A 26,948-nucleotide genomic window follows, 5' to 3' on the forward strand; every position below is an offset into this window, starting at 1 on the left:
CGCTCAGGTTTTCTAAGCGCCTCCGGGCTTTGGATTAGAATTCGAGTCTGCTGACGCAACAGCCAGGTGCAGTGCGTGGTTCTTGATTGGATTTGGTATAAACAAATCAGCTGCAAAGACATTTGGAGAACAAATAGGGTAATTTCTCCTTATTAAAATTGAACTGTTTATTAGTGATATTAAGGAATTACTGTTTTTTTATTAAGTGCGATAATAGTATGCATTGTGGTTCTGTAGAAAATGTCCTTAATTTTTAGAGATGCAATACCGAAGTATCTAAAATATTTTCTGTAAAAAGTTATAAAGAGCAAATATAGCAAATCTTCAGTGCTTAATCTAGGTAATGACTGTAGATATTCATTTCAGTTTCTACTTGTGAAATTTTTATTTGAGTTCATAATAGTTTACATCATTGTGAAATTTCCGTTGTACATTATTTCTCGTCTGTCACCACACAGGTGCTCTCCGTCACCCTCTGTGCCCATCCCCCACCCCCCTTCCCCTGGTAACCACTGAACTGCTTTCTTTGTCCATGTGCTTGTTTATATTCCACATATGAGTGAAATCATCTGGTGTTTGTCTTTCTCGGTCTGGCTTATTTCACTTAGTATAATTCGCTCCAGGTCCTTTCATGTTGTTGGAAATGGAATGAATTTGTCTTTTTTCCAGCTGAGTAGTATTCCATTGTATATATATATACCACATCTTCTTCATCCAATCATCAGTCGATGGACACTTGGATTGTTTCCATGTCTTGGCTAATGTGAATAGTGCAGCAATGAACATAGAGATGCATATGTTACTTCGGATTGTTTATTTCAAGTTGTTTGGGTAGGTACCCAGTAGTGTGATAGTGGGAGTTCTATTTTTTAGTTTTTTGAGGAATCTCCATACTGTTTTCCACAGTGGCTGCACCAGTTTGCATTTCAACCAGCAATCCATGAGGGTTCCCTTCTCTCCACACCCTCTCAAACATTTGTTATTTTCAGTCTTAGTGATTATAGCCATTTTAACACGCATAAGGTGATATCTTAGTGTAGTTTTGATTTGCATTTCCCTGATGATTAGTTATGTTAAACATCTTTTCATGTGTTTATTGGCCATCTGTATATCTTCTTTGGAAAAATGTCTGTTCATAACCTCTGCCCATTTTTTGATCGGGCTGTTTGTTTTTTTTGTTGTTCAGTTGTGTGTGTTCTTTATATATTATGGAGATTAACCCTTTATTGGATAGATGATTTGCAAAGATGGTCTCCAAATTGGTGGGTTGTCTTTTTGTTTTGACCCTAGTTTCTTTGGCCTTGCAGAAGCTCTTTAGTCTGATGAACTCCCACTTGTTTATTTTTTCTTTTGTTTCCCTTGTCTGAGAAGGCATGCTATTCGAAAAGATCCTTTTAAGTTCGATGTCAAAGAGTGTACTACCTATATTATCTTCCAGGAGTTTTATGGTTTCAGGTCTTATCTTCAAGTCTTTGATCTCATTTTGAGTTTACTTTTGTGTATGGTGTGAGATAATAGTCTACTTTCATTCTTTTGCATGTGGCTGTCCAGTTTTCCTAACACTATTTATTCAAGAGACTGTCTTTTCTCCATTGTACGTTCTTGGCACCTTTGTCGAAGATTAGCTGTCTGTATATGTGCGGTTTTATTTCTGGGGTTTCAGTTCTGTTCCATTGATCTGTGGGCCTGTTTTTTTTGTTTGTTTGTTTGTTTTTAAAGATTTTATTTTTTTCCTTTTTCTCCCCAAAGCCCCCCAGTACATAGTTGTATATTCTTCGTTGTGGGTCCTTCTCGTTGTGGCATGTGGGACGCTGCCTCAGCGTGGCCTGATGAGCAATGCCATGTCCGCGCCCAGGATTCGAACCAATGAAACACTGGGTCGCCTGCAGCGGAGCGCGCGAACTTAACCACTCGGCCATGGGGTCAGCCCACTGTGGGCCTGTTTTTGTACCAGTACCATGCTGTTTTGATCACTATGGCTTTGTAGTACATTTTGAAGTCAGGGATTGTGATGCCTCCAGCTTTGTTCTTTTTTCTCAGTATTGCTTTAGCAATTTGGGGTCTTTAGTTGCCCATATGAATTTTAGGATTCTTTGCTCTATTTCCATGAAGAATGTCATTGGGATTCTGATTGGGATTGCATTGAGTCTGTAGATTGCTTTGGGTAGTACGAATATTTTAACTATGTTTATTCTTCCAATCCATGTGTGTAGAATCTCTTTCCATCTCTTTATGTCGTTGTCTATTTTTTTCAATAATGTCTTATAGTTTTCATTGTATAAGTCCTTTGCCTCCTTATTAAATTTATTCCTAGGTACTTTATTCTTTTAGTTGCGATTGCAAATGGAATTGTATTCTTGAGTTCTCTTTCTGTAAATTCCTTATTGGAGTATAGAAAAGAAACTGATTTTTTTAAGTTGATTCGGTACCCTGCAACTTTACTGTAGTTGTCAATTACTTCCATTAGTTTTCCGATGGAGTTTTTGGGGTTTTCTATATATAAGATCATGTCGTCTGCAAACAGCGAGAGTTTCACTTCTTCACTCCCTATTTGGATTCCTTTTATTCCTTTCTCTTCCCTAATTGCTCTGGCCAAAACCTCCAACACTATGTTGAATCAGAGTAGTGATAGTGGGCATCCTTGTCTTGTTCCTGTTCTCAGGGGGATGGTATTCAGTTTTTCCCCATTGAGTGTGATGTTGGCTTTGGGTTTGTCATATATGGCCTTTATTATGTTGAGGTAATTTCCTTCTATCCCCATTTTGTTAAGAGTTTTTATCATAAATAGCTGTTGGATCTTGTCAAATGCTTTCTCTGCATCTATTGAGATGATCATGTGGTTTTTATTCCTCAATTTGTTGATTTGGTGTATCACGTTGATTGATTTGCGGATGTTGAACCATCCCTGTGTCCCTGGTATGAATCTCACTTGATCATGTTGTATGATCCTTTTGATGTATTGCTGAATTCTGGTTGCCAAAATTTTGTTGAGGATTTCTGCGTCTATGTTCATCAACAATATTGGCCTGAAGTTTTCCTTTTTTGTGCTGTCCTTGTCAGGCTTTGGTATCAGAGTGATGTTGGCCTCATAGAATGTGTTAGGAAGTGTTCCATCTTCCCTAATTTTTTGGAATAGCTTGAGAAGGATAGGTATTAAATCCCCTCTGAAGGTTGGTAAAATTCCCCAGGAAAGCCATCTGGTCCCGGGGTTTTATTCTTTGGGATCTTTTTGATTACTGTTTCAATCTCTTTTCTTGTGATTGATCTATTCAGATTGTCTGTTTCTTCTTGACTCAGCTTTGGGAGGCTGAAGAGTCTAAGAATTTATCCATTTCCTTTAGGTTATCCATTTTGTTGGCATATAGGTTTTTGTGGTATTCTCTTATAATCCATTATATTTCTGTGGTATCCAATGTTATTTCTCCTCTCTCATTTCTAATTTTATTTATCTGAGCTTTCTCTCTTATTTTCTTTGTAAGTCTAAGATAGGGGTTTGTCAATTTTATTTATCTTCTCAAAGAACCAGCTCTTTGTTTCATTGATCATTTCTACTGCCTTTTTTGTTTCAATAGCATTTATTTCTGTTTGAGTTTTATTATTTCTCTCCTTCTGCTGACTTTGGGCTTTGTTTGTTCTTCTTTTTCTAATTCAGTTAGATGTAGTTTGAGATTTCTTATTTGGGTTTTTTCTTGTTTGTTAAGGTGTGCCTGTATTGCAATGAATTTACCTCTTACTACTGCTTTTGCTGTATCTCATATGAGTTGGTATGGTATGTTTTCATTTTAATTTGTCTCCAGATATTTTTTGATTCTCCTTTAATTTCTTCAATGATCCATTGCTTGTTGAATAGCATGTTGTTTAGTCTCCACATCTTTGTCTGTTTCTCTGCTTTTTTCTTATAATTAATTTCTAGCTTTATAGCATTGTGATCAGAAAAGATGCTTGTTATTATTTCAGTCTTCTTTAATTTATTAAGGCTTGCCTTGTTTCCGAACATATGGTGTATTCTTGAGAATACTTCGTGTGTACTTGAGAAGAATGTGTATTCTGCTGTTTTTGGATGGCATATTCTATAAATGTCTATTAAGTCCATCTAGTCTAGCTTTTCATTTAATTCCACTGTTTCCTTGTTGATTTTCTGTCTAGATGATCTATCCATTGATGTGAATGGAGTGTTGAGGTCCCCTACTATTATTGTGTTATTATTAATATCTTCTCTTAGGTTTGTTAATAGTTGCTTTATGTACTTTGGTGCTCCTGTGTTGGGTGCGTAGATATTTATGTGTTGTTTCTTCTTGATGGAGTGTCCCTTTGATCATTATATACTCCCCCTCTTTGTCTCTCTTTACCTGTCTTATCTTGAAGTCTACTTTGTCTGATATGAGTATTGCGACACCTGCTTTCTTTTGTTTGCCATTAACTTGGAGTATCGTCTTCCATCCCTTCACTCTGAGCCTATGTTTGTCATTGGAGCTGAGATGTGTTTCCTGGAGGGAGCATATTATTGGGTCTTGTTCTTTAATCCATCTTGCCACTCTGTGTTTTTTTTAATTGGAGAATTCAATCCATTTACAGTTAGGGTGATTATTTAAGTATGAGGGCTTAATGCTGTCATTATATCACTCGTTTTCTGGTTTTCCTGCATTTCCTTTGTTCCTCGTCCTGTGTGTTTTGATCTACCGATTGAATTATGTAGTTTTTCATGATGTGTTTCTTTGTTTTTTCCTTATTTATTTTTTGCATCTCTGTTCTGCTTTTTGGCTTAGTGGTTACCCTGAGGTTTGTATTCATAATCTCATGTATAAGATAGTCCATTTTCTGATGGCCTCTTATTTCCTTAGTCTAAACCAATTCAGTCCCTTTCCTCCTCCCCTCCTAACTTGTGTTTCTCATATCTTATTCCAACTTTTGTTGTGAGTTTGTGGTTAAAGTGACAAGATTCTCTTTGTTTTTGGTGTTTTTTCTTCCCTTTAGCCTCATGCTATAGTTGAATATTTGCTATCCTATTCTGATTCTGTCTATCTATTTATCTCCTTACTCTGTGTTTTGTGACCGCTTTCTCCCTTTTTTCCCTTTTTCAGGTATGAGAGCCTTCTTGAGGATTTCTTGTGGGGGGGAGTCTCATGGTTAGAAGTCCATTAGCTTTTGTTTGTCTGGGAGAGATTTAATTTCTCCCTCATATCTGAAGGATATTTTTGCTGGATAAAGTATTCTTGACTGAAGATTCTTGTCTATTAAAGTTTTGAATATGTCATTCCATTCTCTCCTAGCTTGTAAGGTTTCTGCAGAGAAATCCACTGAAAGCCTGATAGGGGTTCCTTTGTAGTTATTTTCTTCTGCCTTGCTGCCTTTAGTATTCTTTCTTTATCATTCATTTTTTACAGTTTTACTACTACGTGCCTTGCAGTAGGTCTTTTTTACATTGAGAAATATAGGAGATCTGGGAGCCTCTTCCACACATATTTCCCTCTCTATCTCTAGATTAGGGAAGTTCTCTGCTATTATTTCTTTGAATACTCTTTCTGCTCCATTCTCCTTCTCTTCACCTTCTTTAATACCTATAATTCTTATGTTGCATTTCCTCATTGAGTCAGATATTTCTTGCAGACTTTCTTCATTTCTTTTTAGCCTTAGTTCTCTCTCCTCCGTCTGGAGCATTTCAACATGTCTATCCTCGATTATGCTCTTATGCTCCTCTATGATGTCCACTCAAGTATTCAGGGAATCCGTATTTTGTTTTATCTCTTCCATTGTGTCTTTCATCTCTAATATTTCTGATTGATTCTTCTTTATAGTTTCAATCTCTTTTGTGAAGTAGCTCCTGAACTTGTTGAATTGTTTCTCTACATTCTCCTTTACCTCATTGAGTTTTTTGAAGATAGCTATTTTGAATTCATTATCGTTTACCTTACATATTTCTGTGTCCTCAGGACTGAGTCCTGGGTGCTTGTCATTTTCTTTCTGGTCTGGAGATTTGATGTAGTCTCTGATGTTGGAAGGTCAGGTCTTTCTCATTCTGATATTATTCAGTTGCAGTTACCACCTTTCACCACTGTGTGGGGTCAAGACCGTGTATTCTGAGCCCTTGGTGTTCAGCCAATATCCCAGGCACTGGAGCATCATGGAGCAGGTAGGGGGAGGGGCACTTTCTCTGGCATGCACTCTGGGATTTCTCGGATCAGCTCTCGCTATCTGGTCTCCTGGGGTCTTGGCTTGATGAGGTCACCCCCCAGGAAACCTTTCCCCCAGTTATAGGGCTTCCCTCTAGGCTGCAAGTGCCCTAGGGAGTCCTTGGTGATCCTGTGGACATGCAACCCCTCCCCCACTCCTTCCCTCAAGGATCCTCCCACAGTGGAGATCGCAGTCTTTAGGGTAGGGAGCAAAGTTCTCTCTTACCCCATTACAGCTCCTCTGAGGGGTGCTCCAGCCTCTCTGTCCTCTGTTGTGTGGCTGCATCTCTCTGAGGTTTTTGTGTTGTTAGAATGTCTTCTGTTGGAGTATGGATGTCTCTTTTTGTTGTATATTGGAGGGGCGAGAGTGCCGGGCGAGTTCACTCCACCATGATGTTGACCCCTTGGAAAGTTTTATCCATTTACATTTAAGTAATCATCTATAAGAAAGGGCTTACTTCTGTCATTTTCTATTTATTCTCTGTATGCCTAGTGGCTTTTTGTCCCTCATTTTCTACATTACTGTCTTCTGTTGCATTTATTTTTTTTGTAGGGAAATATTTTAATTCCCTTCTCATTTCCTTTAGTGTATTTTCTATAGCTATTTTTATTTTTGTTTACCATGGGGATTACATTTAATATCCTACAGTTATAGCACTATAATTTCAATTCATACCAGCTTGACTTCAGTAACACACAAAAACTCTGCTCCTGTACAGTTCCATTTGCATCCCTTTTCGGTTACTGCTGTCACAAAATTAGACCTTTATGCATTATGTGCCCCCAAACATACACCAACAATTGATATTTTTATGCATAGTCTCTTAAATCATGTATAAAACAAAAAGTGGAGTTACAAATTAAAGATATAGCACTAGTTTTTATAATTTTCTATGTATTTACCTTTACCAGAGGTTTTTTCATTTTTTTGTCTTTTGTTTTACAGCTTTGAGTTTCTGTCTAACGTCCTTTCATTTCAACCTGAAGGACACCCCCCCCTTAACCTTTGTTGAGGGCAGGTCTAGTGGTAACAAACTCCCTCAACTTTTGTTTATCTGAGAATGTCTTAATTTCTCCCTCACTTTTGAAAGACAATTTTGCTGAATATAGGATTCTTGGTTGACAGATCTTTTTCCCTTCAGGACTTTGAATATACCATCCACTGCCTTATGACATCCAAGCTTTCTGATGAGAAATCTACTGGTAATCTTATTGAGGATTCTTTGTGACAAGTTGCTTCTCTTGCTGCTTTCAAGGTTCTCTCTTTGTCTCTGACTTTTGAGAATTTGTTTATAATGTGCCTCAGCATGGGTCTCTTTGAGTTTATCCTATTTAGAGTTTCTTGAACTTCTTGGATGTTTATATTCATATCTTTTATCAAATTTTGGCTATTTCTTAAAATAATTTCTCTATACATTTCTCTCTCCTTTTTAAACTTCCACAATGTGTATGTTGGTCCACTTGATGATTTCCCACAGGTTTCTTAGGCCCTGTTCACTTTTCTTCATTCTTTTTCTTTTTTGTTCTCAGACTTGATTATTTCAAGTTCACTCATTTTTTTTTCCTGTCTGATCAAATATGCTTTTGAATTCTTCAGTAAATTTATTTCAGTTATTTTACTCTTCAGCACCAGAATTTTTTGTTCCTTTTTGCTTTTTATCTCTTTGCTGATATTTCTATTTTGGTCATATGTTGTTTTCTTTACTTTGTCCGTATCATCTTTTACCTCTTTGAGCATGTTTAAGACTTTTAAAGTCTTTGTTTACTAAGTCCACTATCTGTATTTCTCAGGGACATTTTCTTTAAATTGTTTTTTTCTGTTGAATGGGTCACTATTTTGCTCTTTCTTTGTATGCCTTCTGATTTTTTTCTTGAAAACTGGACATTTGAATCTTGTGTGGTATCTTTTTAGATTAGACTCTCTCCCTTCCTCAGCTTTTGCTGGGGTTTTTTGTTTTCTTTTCTTTTCTTTTATTTTTTTAAAGATTTTACTTTTTCCTTTTTCTCCCCAAAGCCCCCCGGTACATAGTCGTGTATTCTTCGTTGTGGGTTCTTCTAGTTATGGCATGTGGGACGCTGCCTCAGCGTGGTCTGATGAGCAGTGCCATGTCCACGCCCAGGATTCGAACCAACGAAACACTGGGCCGCCTGCAGCAGAGCGCGCGAACCCAACCACTTGGCCACGGGGCCAGCCCCTTGTTTTATTTTTTTCATTATTGTTATAGGATGTCTGTGGGCTAGGATCAGACTGAGGTATAAACTTACAGTCTTCTCAAGGTTTTTCTGAGTCTGCACTTTTCCTTAGACGTGTGTGGTACTTTCTAAATTTTCCTGTATATGTGGTTGCTTTTGAATATGCTAGTCTTTAAATGTCTGACTCCCAAAAGGGGGAAAAAAGAAAAATGAAGGAGAGGGGGAAAGTGCCAGCATTTTAAATCCCTAGGAACTCACTTTATTTAGAGGGAGAAGGGCTTACAGCAATGGTATGGGGGTGCAACAATGGCTGCCTTCACCTCCTCAATCAGAAGTAGCAATGAGCAAACAGAGCACAGATCCCTGCTAGTTGGAAGACAGAGTCACTAATGCCCACTTTGGCTCACACAAGCTGCTGCAGGAATGTGTGATTAGCTGACTGCCACAGGACTAGGAGGTGGGGGATGGGTAGCCACTACCATGCTAATAACTGAAATTTACTTAAGTTAACTGCAATTTACTATCCATGCCTTCCTGTGAAGATAGTTTTTGAGGTCAATATTTGAGGCTCTTTCTGACCTCACTTAGGCTCTTATTTGCTCTTTCTTTGCTTCCTCTAGAGGAAGCCTGGATTTATCATGAAGCTATCATCCTCCTCTTAATTGCTATCCACCAAAATCTTCAGTGTTTTTGATTTCCCTCAGGCTTAAACTTGCTGTACACTCTTTCAAATAAAGTCAGTTCCTTTGGGGAGAGTTTTGGACCTCTTGATTCTATCACCTGCCTCTCGCCCTTGGCAAAAATCTTTGAGTCATGCCCCAGACCTGGGAGTAGAGACAGTGGCATTCTTCTCTCTTAGTGACACCCATATTTTAGGAGCAGGTTGCTGGATGCGGGTGGCAGCCTCTGGTTTTCTTGGTTTCCCTTCTGGCTTGAAACCTCCACCTTACTGAGTCAAAATGAGGGTGATTAGGGTCTCAGTATTCTCAGCATGCCATACCTAAAACAGTACCTCTGTTATGTGAGTGGGGCCTGGGCAATTAGGAGCCCTTGACTTCTCCTCAGTTACACTTGCCTGCAATGCAGCCTCTGAAAGAGTTTGCTGGAGAGGTACAACAAGTGCTGGAAGCCTGACCCTCCCAGCTAGATGCTATAGCCTGTGACTGGGAGCTGGTTGTGGCTCAAATACCACAAACTCTTGCTGTTCTTAATGAGTTTTAGTAGATTTTCTTGAATAAATGTTTCTTTTTTGCTGTATGCCCTTAGGACCATTTCCAGAGAATTTACTTTTTTGAAAATAATTTTCATCAGTTATGCTTGCTTCACATGGAAGTAGGTCTGTGAAGCTCCTCTTTCTGCCAGTTTAGGAATAACTTTTTATGTTTATTGTCCCTGCTAGAAAATAAGCTGTGTAAGAGCACAGAGGTTTTTTTCCAGCTTTATTGAGATATAATTGACATATAGCATTCTGTAAGTTTAAGGTGTACAATGTGATTTGATAAACTTGTATATTGAAAAATGTTTACCACAATAAGGTTAGTTAACACATTCTTCATCTCACGTAATTACCATTTTGTTGTAGTTGTAGTTGTTATGGTGAGAACAATGAAGCTCTACTCTCACAGCAACTTTTAAGTAGACAATATGGTATTTTTAACTGTAGTCATCATGCTCTACCTTAGATCCATGGAATTTATTCATCTTATGAAAGAAAGTCTGTACCCTTTGACTAACATCTCCCCATTTCCCCTACCACTCAGCCTGTGGCAGTCACCATTCTATACTTTGTAAGTTCAGTGTTTTTAGATTCCATATATAAGTGAGAACATACTGTATTTGCTCTTCACTGAGTTATTTCATTTAGCATAATGCCCTAAAGGTCCATCCATGTTCTCTCAAATGGCACAATCTGCTTCTTTTGTATGGCTGAATAAAATTCCATTGTGTGTGTGATTAAGACCTTAATACATTTTGAGCTAATTTTTGTGAGTGGTATAAGATAGGGGTTCAATTTCATTCTTTTGCATATGGATATAGTTTTTAGTAGACACTTCAATTCTTTTCTCTTTATCTTGAGTGTATCTACTCTAGGTATTTGTTTTGTGGTTACCCTGAGGCTTACTTAAAACATCTTACTGGGGTCAGCCCCAAGGCCGGGTGGTTAAGTTGGCATGCTCTGCTTCGGCAGCCCAGGGTTTCACCAGTTCAGATACTAGGTGCAGACATGGCACCGTTCATCACGCCATGCTGAGGCGGCAACCCACATGGCACCACCAGAGGCACTCACAACTAGAATATACAGCTATGTACTGGGGGGCTTTGGGGAGAAGAAGAAGAGGAAGAAAAAGAAGAAGATTGGCAACAGATGTTAGCTCAGGGCCAATCTTTGGGGAAAAACTCCATCTTATTGACGTAGTTTATTTTAAAGACTTTTTATTTTTTCCTTTGTCTCCCCAAAGCCCCCCAGTACATAGCTGTATATTTCTCGTTGTGGGTTCTTCTAGTTGTGGTATGTGGGACGCTGCCTCAGCGTGGTCTGACGAGCAGTGCCATGTCCGCGCCCAGGATTCGAACCAACGAAACACTGGGCCGCCTGCAGCGGAGCGCGTGAACTTAACCACTCGGCCACGGGGCCAGCCCCTTGACGTAGTTTATTTTAAGCTCAAAACTTAACTTCAATCACACACATAAACTCTGCCCTTTTATCCCCTCCACATTTTATGTTGTTGACATCATAATTTACATCTTTTTATATTGTGTATCCACTAAATCATTGTAGCTATAGCTATTTTTAATGCTTTGTCTTTTAAGCTTTATACTAGAGTTAAGTGATTAATACACCACCATATTGCAAATGTTAGAGTATTCTAAATCTGACTATATACTTACTTTTACCAGTGTGTTGTATATTTTCATGTTGCTAATTTAGCATCCTTTAGTTTCTGCTTGAATAACTGCTTTCAGCATCTTTTGTAAGGCAGGTCTAGTGGTGATGAACTCCCTCAGCTTTTGTTTGGGAAAATATCTTGCTTTCATTTCTGAAGGACAAATTGCTGAGTCAAGTATTCTTGATTGACAATTTTTTCTTTCAGCACTTTGGATAGATCATCCTACTCACTCCTGGCCTGCAAAGTTTCTGTTGAGAAATCCAATTGCTTTATGGAGGTGTCCTTGTATGAGATAAATTTTTTCTCTTGCTGCTTTCTAAATTCTTTGTCTTTGATTTTTTAAAGTTTTATTATAATGTGTCTTGGAAAAGATTGTTTTGGATTGAAATTATGGCATGACCTACTAGTTTCGTGTACTTGGATGTCCAAATCTCTCCCCAGGTTTAGGAAGTTCTCAGCCATTCTTTCTTTTTTTAAAAAAGATTTTATTTTTCCTTTTTCTCCCCAAAGCCCCCCAGTACATAGTTGTATATTTTTAGTTGTGCGTCCCTCTAGCTGTGGGATGTGGGATGTCACCTCAGCATGGCTTGATGAGCAGTGCCACGTCCGAGCCCAGGATCTGAACCAGTGAAATCCTGGGCCGCCGAGGCAGAGCGCACAAACTTAACCACTTGGCCATGGGGCTGGCCCCTATTATTCTTTAAATAAGCTTTCTGTCCCTTGCTGCCTCTATTCTCCTTCTGAACTCCAATGAGGTGTACAGTTTCTCTTAATGGTATCCCCTTAGTTCCACAGTCTTTCTTCATTCCTTGCGTTCATTTTTCTTTTTGCTCCTCTGACTAGATAATTTCAAATGACCATTTTTTGAGCTCACTAATTCTTTCTTCTTTATGGTCCAGACTGCTGTTGAAGCTATTGAATTCTTCAGTTCAATCATTCTGTTGTTAGCTCAAAACTTTGTTTGGTTTTTTATGTTTTCTCTTTGTTGAACTTCTCATTTTATTTGTACTATTTTCTTGATTTCATTAAATTCTTTATGTTCTCTTGTAGCTCTCTGAGCATCTTTAGAACAATTATTTTGATTTCTTTGTCAGGTAATTAATGTATCTATTTCTTTGGGGTCAGTTACTGTAAGTTTACTGTGTTCCTTTGGTGGTGTCATATTTCTCTGACTCTTCATGATCCCTGTATCCTTGCATAGGTGTCTGTGCATTTGAACAAGCAGTCACCTCTTCCAGACTTTACGGACTGATTTCAGTAAAGAAAGACCATCACTTGAGAGTGGGGGTATGCCAGAACATGTGGGATGCAGGTCTAGTGGTGTAGGGTACCAAGCACAGGGGTGTGTACCAGCTGTGGTTTGGGGTGGGGGGGTGATGTTTTGTCAGCTCAGGCCACTGGGTTCCAGAGCACTGACAACTGTGTGGTCCTTGATGAGTGCTGTGGGGGGGTCCACAGTGGTTAGAAGGATTGATAGGGTCCTCAGTGGCACCTCCAGGTCTAGCAGCTAGGGAACAGGGCAGGCAGTGGTGGTGGTCAGAGCTAGTGGTGTGCACATATTTGGCTGTAGGAGCCAGTCACAGGTGCCTGTGAAGTGACAGGTGTTCATTGTGGACACACATGTAGTGGTGAGGGCCTGGGCTAATTGTGGGCACACAGGCAGCTGTGCGGGCCCTGGCTGTTGGTGTACACCCCTGTGACTGAAGGATCTATCCACAGGTACATGCATGGCAGTGAAGACCAGTGAGGCGAGTCAGGCTGGGAGCATGCAAGTGCACAGCTGGAGGGGTTGCTGCAGGTGAGTCCAGTGGTGCAGACCAGTGACAAGAGACAGGGTTGAATCTGGGCCCAGAAGCAGCTAATGGAACCTTGTTGGTGTGTGCTCATGGCTGAAGTGTCTTGCCACAGGCACAGAGCAGTGGATGCTGGTGACGGGGTCAGGCCAGGGGAGTGCAGGTGCACAGCTGGGGTGGAGGTAGCTGCAAGTGAGCCCAGTGGTGTGGGCCAGTGACTTGAGATAAGGCTGAATCTGGGCACACCAGTGTCTGTGGTGACCTTGGCTGTCAATGTGCACTTCCATGGCTGCAGGATAGCGCAATGGGCATGCACATGGCAATAGTTGGTGATGAGTCAGGCTGGCAGCATGCAACTGCACAGCTGGCGAGGCTAACCCCAAGTGCGTGCATGGTGGTAGGTGTTAGCCACTGGGGTCTAGGCTGGTGTCCTGCACCCCTGCAGCCATGGAGGCCTGCACCAGATGCTGGTGTGGATCCTGGGCTCTGGTGGAGCTGGGGGTGGAGGTGGGGAGTGGCAAGAGTGGAGAGGGACTCAGGCAGCTGGCATCTGCAAATGCAACTACCTGTGGGGAAAAACTGGTGAAACCTGCAGGGGGGTCCATGGCTGAGCTAGCTGTTTTCTTCAGTGGCAAAAGCTGCTGGGGTCCTCTGCAGAACAGATTACTGGGAACTGTGGTCACTACCGCAGTGTAGCTGACACTGGTAGCCCCTGCTCTTCTTCCTCATTCCTAGCCATCTCTATACTGTTCTCAGCTTTGCCAGTCTCTGGGTGAAGTAAAGCCTAAGCGCCTCCTTCATGTGGTCCTGAAAGGCTAGGGAAGCTGGCTGCTCACCTCACTCCTCCTTTGCCAGCGAGAGCTCTTTCTAGCTGAGAAGTTCCCTCTTGGCACTGAGCAGCGCCAGCCAAGGGGATGGGTTGATGCAGGCAAAATGAAGCTCTCCTTCCTTCCCTTTTTAGCAGCTATTCTCAGGTTTTTTGTTCCACTGCATTGCTGAAGTTTGAGTGGCTTCCTGAGCTCTCTCAGAGCTGTTTTTGTTCATGGCTAGCTAACTGTTGCTCTCTGTGAGGGGTGGCTGGGGTCTCCTACTTTCTCTTGGTGACGTCACTGTCCCAGTTTTGTCTGTTTCATTTTCAAATAACTCCTAATCAACTATAAAACTGCCTGACTCATATCTATCGACTGAATGAATTTTAGAATTTACTTGCTTAAGTCTTAGAACAACCCCATAAAGTAGGTATTGCTGTCATCACATTTTATAGAGTGAGAAACTAAGGTTTGCAGTGGTTAAATCACTTGTCTGGACTCACAAATGTGCTAAGTGGTAGAATCTGCATGCGTATGCAGACCTGACTAACTCCCAAGTCCATGGTCTTGGACAGTATGCTTTACTACAGACCACTGACACCCACAGCCCCAGCTCTTACCAGCCTTTAACTACTCTCTTCAGTCACATTCATGGGCCTCGCTCCCTGGCATACACAGCTGCAGAAGACATCTTCTGGAATGAAAGCCTGTAAATTTTACTGCACACACCTGGCCATTTACATCAGGAGCTTTCCTCAAAGAAAGTAACAAATGCAACCACAGCTCATGCCCTGCTCGACCCCAGTCCTCTTCCTCTCTTTCCTGCACCCTGCCCGCCACCCTGAAACAGCAGACCCTATTATCAAATGCCTTTATGTGAAGGTAAGTCCAGAGCAGGCTAAAAAATACATACATTAAGAGACCCAATTGAGAGGCATTTGGAGAAATTTTGGACCCTACCCACTGCAAGCTGATCTCAGCTCCTTTTCTATGGCTGCCAAATTCCACAGAACCCAAAAGTGCACAAACTTCCTTCCCAATTCTGTCCAGAACCAGGTCTCCAAAGGATAAAGGCTGGATCCTCAGGCACCAGCTCCCTCAGGAGGCTGGATACAACACAGAATTGCACGTGTGTGGAGCAAAGTGCAGCACCTTACTTTCCCAGGGTCATCAGAGGCCCAATTCATATTTCTGCATTCAGTGCCCATTAACCTCTATGGCCCCTCCTTTTGTGCTCCCCAAAATAATCTCTTCTCCCTGGAGGTGTTGCTTTTACAATCCCTAAGACATGGTTTAGAAGTAGGCTTTCATCATACCCTGAGACTATATTGACATAAAACTACCACAGATAGGTATCACAAATATATCAATTTCACTTATGAATCTAGATAAAACATTTAAATAAAATTGAAAACAGAGGCCAACAAAGTGTCACATCCATGATTGTCAGGGTTTCTTTTGGGTTGCAAAATATGTTAGCTTGAAGAAATTACACAAATATTAAAAAAATGGAAAAAATTCAGAAAAGAAATACAATCCAAAAGACTTCTCCTCTCAGAGTTAAGTGCAAATTCTCTGACATTTTTACAAAGCGCATAATGCTTTGTGACTATCTCTTCATTAAATAGTATATAGTGAAAATCTTTACTGTCAAATATGTTTTAATAATATGTCTCCGTTATGTCCATGATGCTAACATAATCAAGAAGTTTACAAGTTCAAAGAAAAAAACATAGACATAAATAAGAAATGTGAAGAGACCACATGAAGGAAACTACAGAACTTTACTGAACAGTAGTCTAAGATGTGAGTAATAATTTTCCTGAATAAAAAGATGAAGTATATTATGGTACAACATTCCAAACAAAATCTCTACAAAGTTGTTTTCAGATTTTCTGTTCTGCCGCCAGACAAATGTAAATTTTATGTAGCATGATACGAAGCGCCATTTTGTGAAAATGCAGACTAAAGCTCAACTGAAGATGTGTCTTTAATAGTTATAACAGTTAAATATTTTAGTTCTAAGTCAGGAAAAAAAACATGTAAAGTCCTAAGATTGTGTAAGAATTTAATATGTGATAATGGTGGTGTTTCAAAGAAGTGGAGAAAAATGTGCCTATTTAATAAATGGTGCTGGGGCAACTGGTTCTCTCTCTAAACAGCATAACAAGAGTAGATGTTTCTCTCACATATTACAAGGAATACTCTTTTGATGGATTCTTAATATCAAAGTATTCAAAACATAAGAATTTCATAATTTTAATGTTGAGAATGCATGACACCAATTGCAGGCAAAAAATCATTTAAAAGTTCAAATTTATGAAATCTGAACTGCAAAAAAAAAAAAAAAGCCCTCCCAAGGGCAAATTTTAGAGTACACTCCAAAAGAACAAGAAATGTTATCATGTTGATATGAACCATTTATTAAGTGAAAAAAGCAATTATGTATAGCTCTCGTTGTAAAATGAGGTAAGAAATATATTTAGATTCTTATAAAGAGCACATAAACCAAGAAAATGTTGTAATAATCGTTTATGACCAGCTATTATAAAATGACGAGCACCTCAATTAAAATTAGGCTAAGGACATGAGCCAACATTAAGAAAGAAACTGAAGACGAGCAATCAATAAATAGTGTTAAAATGTTCAATGTCTCCAGAAAATCAATTTAAGAAATATTTTATTATGTTGTATAAATGAAGTTGGAAAAAACTGTAAAAGAGCAGAACCCACTGTGGGAATGGGTTTAAGGAACCCACATTTCCAAACTTTGGATGGGAGTGAAATTCATTTAGCCTTTCTGGAGTCAATTTCATCAGAACTGAAAATGAATTTACCTTTTAATCCAGAAATTACACTTTTAGAAATTCTAAGAAAACTTGGACCAGTGTAGAAAGATGTATGTTCAGAGGTGTTCCTCCATAATGTTATTTATGATAGTAAAAATTACTGGAAGCCACCTTAGTGAGCATTGAGAGGGTAGAGGTAAAATGGTATTGATCCATAAGATAGAATTCTAGGTAGTCATTAAAAATGATCATGTAAGGGCAGAAAAACTAACATGGAAAATGTTAGTTACATACTGTGAAATAAATAATGGAGTTTACAATATATATATATATATTATCTTAACGTGTGTGTGCATCCAAAAAGAACACTGAAATATAAGAAGCCAAACCAAACTGACCCAAACACCAATCCACCTTCAGATAACAGCAGAGAGCAGTATTTTTTTTCACGAATTTTCCCATATAAGTAAAATTAAAGAGCACATTTCAGAGAAAGTCTATGACTCTTGAGGTATATTAAAGTCACTTTATTTATATTTTCTGAGCATTATTATTTTCTCATCATTACCTACTAAACTGCATGGTGTTTCAGGGTTAAAGTTCTTCACAGCCTTCCATGGAATCTGACTATCCTTCTAAAGTTACTGATGTTCAGGTATGTTTTTCATCACTGCCACCAATATTCCCAGTTTTAAAACTCTTGAATACACTTTTACAGAAATTTTTTAATGTTTTAAACTATAACAACATAGACTATCTTCACGAATCATGTGAAAAACTTCAAAAACCGTAAATAGTAATACTTGTGCATGCACAGGCTATTAAGAATGATATGGTTTATTTCTCTTTAGTGGCAATTTACAAATACAGCTTGAAAATCACTGAGCATGCCTGCTCTATAATGATCTAATTCCAGGCAACAAAATATGATTTGGAGACGGCATTTATATTTTGCATGTAATAAAAGACTTTTATTAATATTTTGACAGTATTTCTCATTTGCAAAACTCAAATGCCCATAAAATAAGACTCCAGTATATTATAAATTCTCTATAGGTACATATATGTGGATTGAAATGCACGGCAAAAGGCCCAGGATACATGCTGAACTAAAAACCAAGAGTTATTTCACGGGAGGTAACTATTGGGGGTAGAGGTTGAAGAATTCTCATCTGTTATACTCTATAGAGTATTTATACCCTCTTCTCCCAATATAGGTCCCGGTGGGACCATCAGCACAGGAGCACAGAATCCCAGGAAGGCTTAGGAAGTCCCACTACCTCCATGGGCACCAGTCACGGCTGCCATGTGTCTCCAAGTTCCTTTTCTGTTTTAAGGAATGTGATCAGAGACCCAGAAGAGCAGAGCATGCCTTCATTAGGGGCTGGAATTCAAAGAATTCTGAACTCCCCTCTTATTCTATGAGGACTTGGGCTTCTTTTAGGGGGGTTAGACAAGTGAGAATTTTGGGCCTGTGTGTTACTGGAAGTAAGCTCAAGGTAAGGCCTACTCTTTCAGATGAGGATATTACCATTTTGCAGACAAGGAAACTGAGCCAAGAGAGGATCAATCATCCCAACTACAGACTCCAGACATGGTGGGAGGCATGCAAGATATTAAGCATCACTTTTCCACCTCCCCAAGTATCTGAGGGGACCTTGTTCTTAAAAAGTGGCATCTAAAAATAGACAACAGCTCCTCATTATCTGAAAGAGAAGCCTGGGGATGTAAGGTCTGAGAGGAGGGGCAGGCTGGGAAAATGGAGGCTTAGTTCCTCAGATAAAAGGAAGGAGGCTGAGATTGTGCAGTGTCCAGTCACTGGGTGGCAGATGGAGATTCAGTGGAAATAGCAATTCAATAAGCCTTCCCCAGAAAAAGAGAGAAAGAGCAGTAGGTCCGCGACAGCTACAGCTGCAACCTCTGACTGGGAGGCAACAAGCAGGGGTAGTGAGTGGGGGCATCTAGGATACTCATGGTTTGAACCCTCCCAAAGGCTATGGCTCCACCTTTCCCTGCCAACTACAGGCTGGATATAAAGTGGTAGGGCACACCAGGCAAGGGAGGCCAAGTTGGGGACAGAAAATGGGCCCAATTCCAAAGAAATGGATTATTGGGAGTTTATCAGAAAACAATTTCGAGGCACTGGGAGTGTCAACTGCTTAATCATTTCAGAAAGCCATACCGATGACCCCGCAATTCCTCTCATGCTTTTACACACTTGAGCGATGGTTTTCAAGCTCTGACCCATTTGTTACTTGTGAAATCAGCTTAGTATATGGGAACAAGTATTTCTTGAATGTAGGACAATAAAAAAATAAAACATCATAGTACATTACGATTAATTAGGATACTGTTTCATGAAATGAAATCACAGATATATAAAATTGTTGGTTATACATGTGTAAGTATTACAGACACACACACACTCTTCCTCCAGAAATCCAAATGGCTCGTTCTCTTCATTGTAGCCTTCCCAGTGAGGTCTTTCCTTCTCCACACTATCTAAAATCAAACCATCCTTCTGACAACTTTCCCTATTTTTATTTTCCTTATGACACTTATCACCATTATATTCTCCCTTGAAGATAAATTTTCTTGATATAGCTACTGGCAGCAACAAGGGATACAACTCTCTGGTCATGGTGACTTCTCAATAAAAATATTCTAGGATGGTTCTCATGGGCCTATTTTGTGACAAAGCATTATTCCTGGATGAATTCAAATGTGGGGCCAGGCAGATGCCAACTCTGTGCTCATAAGGATGGGATATATTACTAGAAGAACATAGAAAAGGTACACTGAGCAGACAAAAGCAATAGCCACTACATAATATTTAAGTACATGATAAAAATGCCATATCGAGCCAACAAGAAAAAGGGTGAATAAATCAAACAGTGCAGAGACAACTGGCTCTTTATTTGGAAGAACAGAGAGCTGCTTACCTCACACCACATATAACAAGAAACATCACAGAAGGACATATGAAAAATGCAACTTGACATAATGTCTGCTTTATGTATATCAAAGGACAAACATACCTGCCACAGTGCTCAGTTCCAAAAGGAATTTACTTATGACAATACAAAAGCACAATGAAGCAGAAGCATGACTTTCAACTAGTAGAATAACTTTATTTCTAATACTGAGCATTTAACACAGGAATTTACAGGAATAAAAAACACTGCGCTGCTTATTCTCCATTGGCTCCACCCAGACCTTCTCTGCCCACCTGGGCTCACCTGTAGATGGGATCTGGTTGGATTCTCCAAAGGCAGGCACCAGCAATTTGGTGCCACAGTATCTCCTATGAGGTGGCCCCTCCTCCATGAGGGCAGCTCTTATTGGGCTCTGGTAACACTTGTTTCCATCCTTTCCCCCTTTAGGACTTAGGATGGTAATGGCTTCCTGCTGATGCTAGTCTCTTCAATATTGATGCTAGTTGCTTCAATATTCCTTGTTTCTGGCCCAAACCACTGTAATAAATCTGCCATTAAAATCTTCTTAGTTGGAGTAGAATTCTGTTTTTCACCAGAACCATGGCTGATACAAATAGCCATCCCTATATTAATTTGTCAAAAGAATTTTTCTCCAAAATTGCTGTATAGAACATTAACACTTAGAAAAGAATTTGTCTGTTCAGGGGGAATGCTTTCAGCTCTAAATAACAGACAGCCCTAAGGATAAATAAGAAAGCACTGTTAACGCAGTAATACAAAGACTTAGTAGAGAGCAGGTCCAGATAGAGCTATGCAGTGGTGGCAGTAATGCCACCTCTGAGCCAGGAGTGTACTGTTATCGTCAGGCTATTTTAGCCCTTCAGGGCCACATGCTGTAATCTGCTGTAACATACAGACACGAAAAAGTCCAGCAGAAGAAAGACAATCTCTTCTTATGTCATGACAATATTTTATCACTCAGATCTCTCCCAGAAGCACTGCAGAATATTTTCCAAACATTTCACTGCTCACATGTCCACCCCAACAAAATCTTTAGAATAGAATCTTCATAATTAACTTAGACTAATCTGAATTTAGCCCTAAATCATCTGGGGGAAGGATGGACAAAGAGACAAAACAGAGCCCAGTACCTAAGAAGTAGGGAATGTCTTGTAGGTGGGCAGTGTCTCTTGGAGCTGCTTATCCATGTGTTCCAAGGAAGCACAGGTAAGAGCAGGACAAAGGAGACAGAGATGGTATATGACACTCTATTAAATTAAATAGAAATACATAGTTCCTGGGTTACATACAACTCAGGTTACACATATTATGCCTAAATAGATACAGCAATGAGATACCAAGAGTATGAGAAAGGCATTTCATTACATACTACTACTTTTTATTTGTAGAGTGCAGTAAGTATTACTGTTCATAACTGATGTTAACATTTCTGAAATTTATATAAATATCATTATTAACGCATTTACATTAGTGACTGACCCAGAGGCAGCTGAAAAACCTCACAAGAATATTTTTTGGCTTTTTTATATAAGTGGTAGTTCAGTAATAATGGCCATACTCATTCATAGATGCCAGCAAAGTGAGAGAAAAGGTAGGTGATGTGGTTGTAAAATAACATACTGGCCACACTATAAAGAGACTTGTGATATTTAGAAGAGGACTGATGCAGAGGTAGTTAAAAACCTCAAAAAAACATATTTTGGCTTCTTTACTGAAGAGGCAGTTCAGTAATTATGGCCATAGCCATTTATTTATGTCAGGAAATAGGAGAAGGGCTATGTGGTTTGTACTTAGAATTTTCCAAATGTATTTTCATATATACACAGTGGTGTGCTACTGTAAATATTTAACAACAGGTTCTCTGAGAAAATAAAAACCCTGATTTGTAGAGTTTGCCAATTTCCATGGTGTAAATACTCCCAGTAAAGCCAAGCTATCAACATGACGGCACTGAATGTGGGGTTGGCACATTCAGTTGGAGATGTGCAGTGGCACACCATTATACAGCATGTTCATCATGCAGGTTCCATAATACAAGTAACCTAAAGAACAGAGATAACAGCAAAACGTTACAAAATAATTATGAAGTGATGATTGTTGAGTATTTATTACCTTTGTTTTTAATATAATTTAATTGTAAGTTTATATAATTTTTAAATAATGACTCTATTTAACAACTGGCTCACAAAATTCCTGAAAATTTAAAAATCAGCAGTACTTGCAAGCCAGTATGAGCTTACACTAGCACACCACTGTATGTGTGGATATATGTGTATAAACATATTTACATATACATATATACACATGTATAATTATGTCAACCTATAAAGACACTGGTGGCATTTATTTTGGGAAATATTAATATAGACCATAAAGTTACTTAACTAAGGGTTTATATTTTCTCTTCACAAGTATATTGGGCCCCCATATACAAATCAAGCATACCTCAAATTTCTGTTATATTAGCATACTCACATAAGGCCCGCAAACATCAGGGACTCTTCACATAAATGTTTAATGCTGTTGCCATTCAACCTTTTTTAAGCTTCAGATTCCACTGTGAATATGGGTATAAATGAATATTATCCATTATATTTACAATAAAATTTTGGCATCACATCCACTATACAACATAAATCCTAAAGATTTTTACCACATGACTTAAATGAATAAATTTCCCCTCAGCACAAATTTTCTGATGAAAAGTTTTAATTTTTCTTGAAAGCTTTCACATATTCAAAACATTAATAAGGTTTTACTCTAGTATTAATTATCTGAAGTACAATGAGATGTCACTTTCTAGTCACTTGTGGCATTCTTTGGGTTTCATTAATCTCATTTTCTAAAACTATGTACAACAAATTAGAAAGGGTGGATGAAGGCTTCTGAACATTCAGGATGTTGAAAGAGCTTTCACCCTTGTGTGAATTCTCTGATGTTTAGTGAGTACTGACCTCTGACTAAAGGTTTTCCCACATCCATTACACTCATAGGGTTTCTCCCCTGTGTGAGTTCTTTGATGTTTAGTGAGAGCTGATTTCTCACAGAAGGTTTTCCCACACTCATTACATTTATAGGGTTTCTCCCCTGTGTGAGTTCTTTGATGTACAATGAGGTTGGACTTCACACAGAAGGATTTCCCACATTCATGACATATAAAGGGTTTCTCGCCTGTGTGTGTTCTCTGATGTACAGTTAGGGCTGACCTGTGGCAGAAGGATTTTCCACATGCATTACATTCATAAGGTTTCTCCCCTGTATGTGTTCTCTGATGTTCAGTGAGGTTTGACTTCACACAGAACGTTTTTCCACATTGCTTACATTCATAGGGTTTTTCTCCTGTATGTGTTCGCTGATGGTTGGTAAGATGTGGTTTCTGACAAAAGGCTTTCCCACATTCAGTACATTCATAGGGTTTCTCTCCTGTGTGTGTTCTCTGATGCTGAGTAAGGTTTGACTTCTCCCAGAATGTTTTCCCACATTCACCACATTCGAAGGTTTTTTCTCCTGAGTGACCTCTTCGAAGCTGGGTGAGAGGTGACTTCTTGTTGAAATTATTTCCATTTTCATTATGCTCATAAGGTTTTTCCCTCATGTGAACTACCTGATGTTTAAAGAGGGCTGACTTCTCCCACATTTTCTGACTTACTTTATATTCATGGGGAATCTTTCTTGTGTAAGTTCCCTGATGGATAATGAAAGTTGAATTGTCACAGAAGATTTGCCCATATTCATTATATTCATAAGGATTCTCCCCTGTAAGAGCTCTCTGATGTCCCAATCTTAAATCCGTATGGAAAGACTTCCCACAAATACTGCATTCACATGGCTCCATTTCCAAATGAGTTCTCTGAGACAAATTGAGCTTTAAACTTTGGATGAAGGTTCTTCCACACTCATTATATTTACACAGTGTCTCTCCTACCTGAGTTCTCTTGTTTGTGAAAAAGGCTGCCTCCTCATGGAAGCCTTGTCCATTTTCATTATACTCAAAAGGCTGGTGAAAAATTGACTGAGAGAGAGCCTGGCTATGACTGAGGACATTCCTTTTTTGATTATATTTGTAAGATTTCCCTCCATTAGGAGTTTTCTCATGCCTAATATCAAGATGCAACTTCTCACATACATTAAACTCTTCAGGCTTCTTTCCAGAATAGTTCTTTCTACTAATAATTAAGCCTGAAATATTTTTCAAACTCATTTCACATGAGTCACATATCTTATGTGGAAAATTTCTTGAAGGAACAGAGTCTGTACTCAGATTGAAAGTTTTCCTTACTCTATCACCACTATCTGTACTTAATGTTTTGTTGGTGGTGAAAGCAAGTTGCCAAAAATGTTCATCTTGATTTTCCTGGCTGCTCTCTATCAGGTCATCAACTTTCCAGTCTTCTAGAAATGAGAAAAATAACCACATCTTATGAACCTAGTACATTTTTAATGGAATTGGACTTTTACACAAATGTCCTATTATATAGTCAATTCTTTTGTTTTAGGCTCAGATTCCTTGTATGAACTAAATCCAACTATACATTTCCTTTACCCTTCTGGTTTGAGTGCAAAATAAATACATGCTGCAGTGAAAGCAGAGAAAGGAAACTGGCAATGACATTTAACACTTTACAAATATAACCTTCAAAACTGGACAGAGAAAAGGTAAAATAAAATTCAGAGCACAGGGAACTGGTGAGTGGCTGATTCAGAAATAGGGAAACTCAAGAGGATGGGGTGAGCCAGAGACATTAAACACTGGATAAAGTGACAGCGAAGAGTACTAGGCAAGGGCTTTGAGAGGATGAACTACGTTTGGGGGAGACAGAACAACATTCAGTCCTAATTCCCTCACATACTGATTACTGCGGGAGGGTTCCTCCTACAGTACAGGCTTCCACTCTACGCATCAACACCAAACTGAAGTTCTGAAAACACTAACTTCCTCAGGTTCAACAGAATAGTCCTATACCCTAGGATCTAGTTTTTCCTTTAATTTATTTCCCAAGGAATAATTATCTTTTAAAATGTTGTAATAGAGGCAGGCTAAAGAAGGTAAAATAAACTCAAGACATAGTGAGCAAGAGATGGGGATTTTCTGAGAGTTGCTCTTGGAGGGAATGGGAAACTCAGAGAACTGAATGAGTTCAACAAGGGAGTTCTTTTAAAAAGGAAAACTGTTTGAGAAGCATATTAGAGGAAGAATTCGGTTTGGCAGAGGCAGATCACGGTTTATGTCCTTATCTTCTCACAGCTTGATTACTGTGGTAGGATCCTCACTAATATGCAAGTTGGCATTTCTTCTTTTTCCAATTTGATATATCAACATCAAAATAAATTTCTGAAAGCACCTATTTCCTCATGTTTTAAGGGACATTGCTTTATCTCACACGCCAACTCTCCATCCAGCTGTGATTCACAATAACACAAATGTCCAACAGGAAACACAAAATAGATGAGGGGCAGGCTATCTCTGCAAAAGGACCAGGTTCATTTGTCTTCTCACAGCTGTTAATGAATTTGTCCTGACCATCAAACCATATGTTTCTTCCCTTCCATCTGCTAGCTTACTTTTCCCCAAAAGGATTTTGATTCTGAGGCAATGCTGGTCTCTAAGTCTGCTTTTATATCTAGGCTTATCTTTTATATCAAGGTTTTCTGCTTTTATATCTAGCCTCATCTATGGCTTTTACTTACTTGCGTGGATCACATTTCTCTATATGGTTCTGAGACCTTCAGTAAACGTCATCATAAAAATTCTTGGCTATACTTCACTGTTGCTACCCAATGTAACATTAATCACATGTTTAAAAAACAATCTATGATAGTCCTAAGCCCACTCTAAGGACCAACAGATAATAGTTATTATCCTGGCAAAAACAAATCAAAACAAAAACTTTATACCAACCGGAGTCACACTAAGTGTTCAAACCACCATTCCACAAGTCTATTAAAAATATCTCTGTGCAGCCGTAGCAGGGTCTCTCACAAATTGCTCATTCCAAACAACAGGGCTTTCACTCAACTAGCTGCACTCCAGTCTTGGCTCTCCTTGGGACCTGGACCTCCTTCAGGAAACGCTACCTTCTTTAATTTAAAACAATAAACCACAAAAATAATAATAAAAGGACAAAAGCCAACAAACCCTACAACATCCCTACCATTTTCAGCTTCCACTTGCTGCCTTTAGAAGAAGTTGGTGTCAGTATAATTCACTGTAATGTAAAATAAATCCATTGCTAATGCTACACCCTTTGTCATGACCACAGTCCGGCTTTTGGCAGGTGATACCAAAATCCTGTTTCCTCTGACCTCACTGAGACAGTACATTCATGATTCTTAAAAGACAATATGCATATGAATAATTCCCAACCTGTACCTGATAAGCTGTAATACATGAGAAATATATGGGAACATGCATTTAGGAAAAGTACTACAGAATGTTTTCTGAATGGATGAAAAAGAATGATCTAAAGTTGTCTCCATAGTTACTCAACAAAATAATTATTAAAATATCAGAATTAGGAAAATTAAGAAAGGGCCTTCTCTTTGGGAAAACAAAATCTCAGTAAGGAAGGAAATCCTAAGCAACAGTCATATGATCAGGTCTGAGTTTTCTGGGATACAGCTACTAGTGGGTTAGGGTCATAAAAGATGGACTATTTAAGTTACAGCAAAAAATCAAGCTTTAATTTAAAGTAAGTGAAACAGTAACATTCAAGCCATTACTATGTGTACCATATGAGGTCTAAACACTTTACATGCACAATACTAATTAAAGTACCTGAAAAAGCAAAGTAAATAATAAAGAGTGTTGTAGATAAAAGACAAAGCATTTATAAGTGAACTTTAAGATCTAAGATAGTACGGGGTTTAGTGTAAAATCTAAAGAGCAGAAAGAAAAGTTGAGACAGGTAGAACAGGACCACAGCCAACAAAAGGAGACTTTAGTTTCATTTATTAAGGAGCAATTCTGTCAGGACAGTGCAAGATAAATTAGATGCTGTAGGTAAAAAAATAAGAGCCAATTATGAATTAGATCAAGCCAGGAATGAGAGAACACAGACACGGTTCTGGTTTTGAGTGATATCAGTGAAAAGTGAGAAAATGAAGAGATGCAGAAGAAGGTTTCGAAAGGAAAACAACAGGAGTATGAAGAGACTAGTTAAAGGGGATAACAGGTTTAGTACAGTGACCCTATGGTTGCCATTTAAGGTAGCTACAGGATGGCAGAATGTTCCTTATTTGACTCTTGGGAAACCAGGCTCTCTGGCCTGCATGTCACTCAGATTCTTCCTTCTCCATCTCCTCTAATGATAAGATATAATGGATTTACACACCTTGTAAAAGTGGTATTG

The 26,948-nt window shown here is 38.9% G+C and overlaps 1 protein-coding gene and 1 long non-coding RNA gene across 15 annotated transcripts in view; one reads left to right on the forward strand and one right to left on the reverse strand.

The window, feature by feature from the left end:
• Positions 1–26,948, forward strand: part of LOC139074881 (uncharacterized) — a 27,186-nt gene continuing 238 nt past the window's right edge. Inside the window, exons 1-2 of the long non-coding RNA XR_011524764.1 lie at positions 1–138; positions 12,971–13,049. This is a non-coding gene — a long non-coding RNA (uncharacterized lncRNA). The remainder of the gene's footprint in view (positions 139–12,970; positions 13,050–26,948) is intronic.
• The window catches only part of LOC103567766 (zinc finger protein 248-like), a 21,764-nt gene continuing 11,970 nt past the window's right edge, over positions 17,155–26,948 (reverse strand). For 5 of the 14 annotated variants that reach the window (XM_008544504.2, XM_070567649.1, XM_070567655.1 and 2 more), the window contains 2 exons: positions 22,921–23,991; positions 19,538–22,156 (listed from right to left, as the gene is read on the reverse strand). In XM_008544504.2, coding sequence (XP_008542726.1) covers positions 22,140–22,156; positions 22,921–23,991 — 1,088 coding nt within the window. In that variant the 3' untranslated portion in view covers positions 19,538–22,139. Of the gene's footprint in view, positions 22,157–22,290; positions 23,992–26,948 lie in introns of those variants that run through there. The other 9 variants (XM_008544501.2, XM_008544500.2, XM_070567641.1 and 6 more) reach the window with 2 other exon arrangements.

This window comes from Equus przewalskii, chromosome 1 (genome assembly GCF_037783145.1).
Source record: "Equus przewalskii isolate Varuska chromosome 1, EquPr2, whole genome shotgun sequence".
Lineage (NCBI taxonomy): Eukaryota > Metazoa > Chordata > Mammalia > Perissodactyla > Equidae > Equus > Equus przewalskii.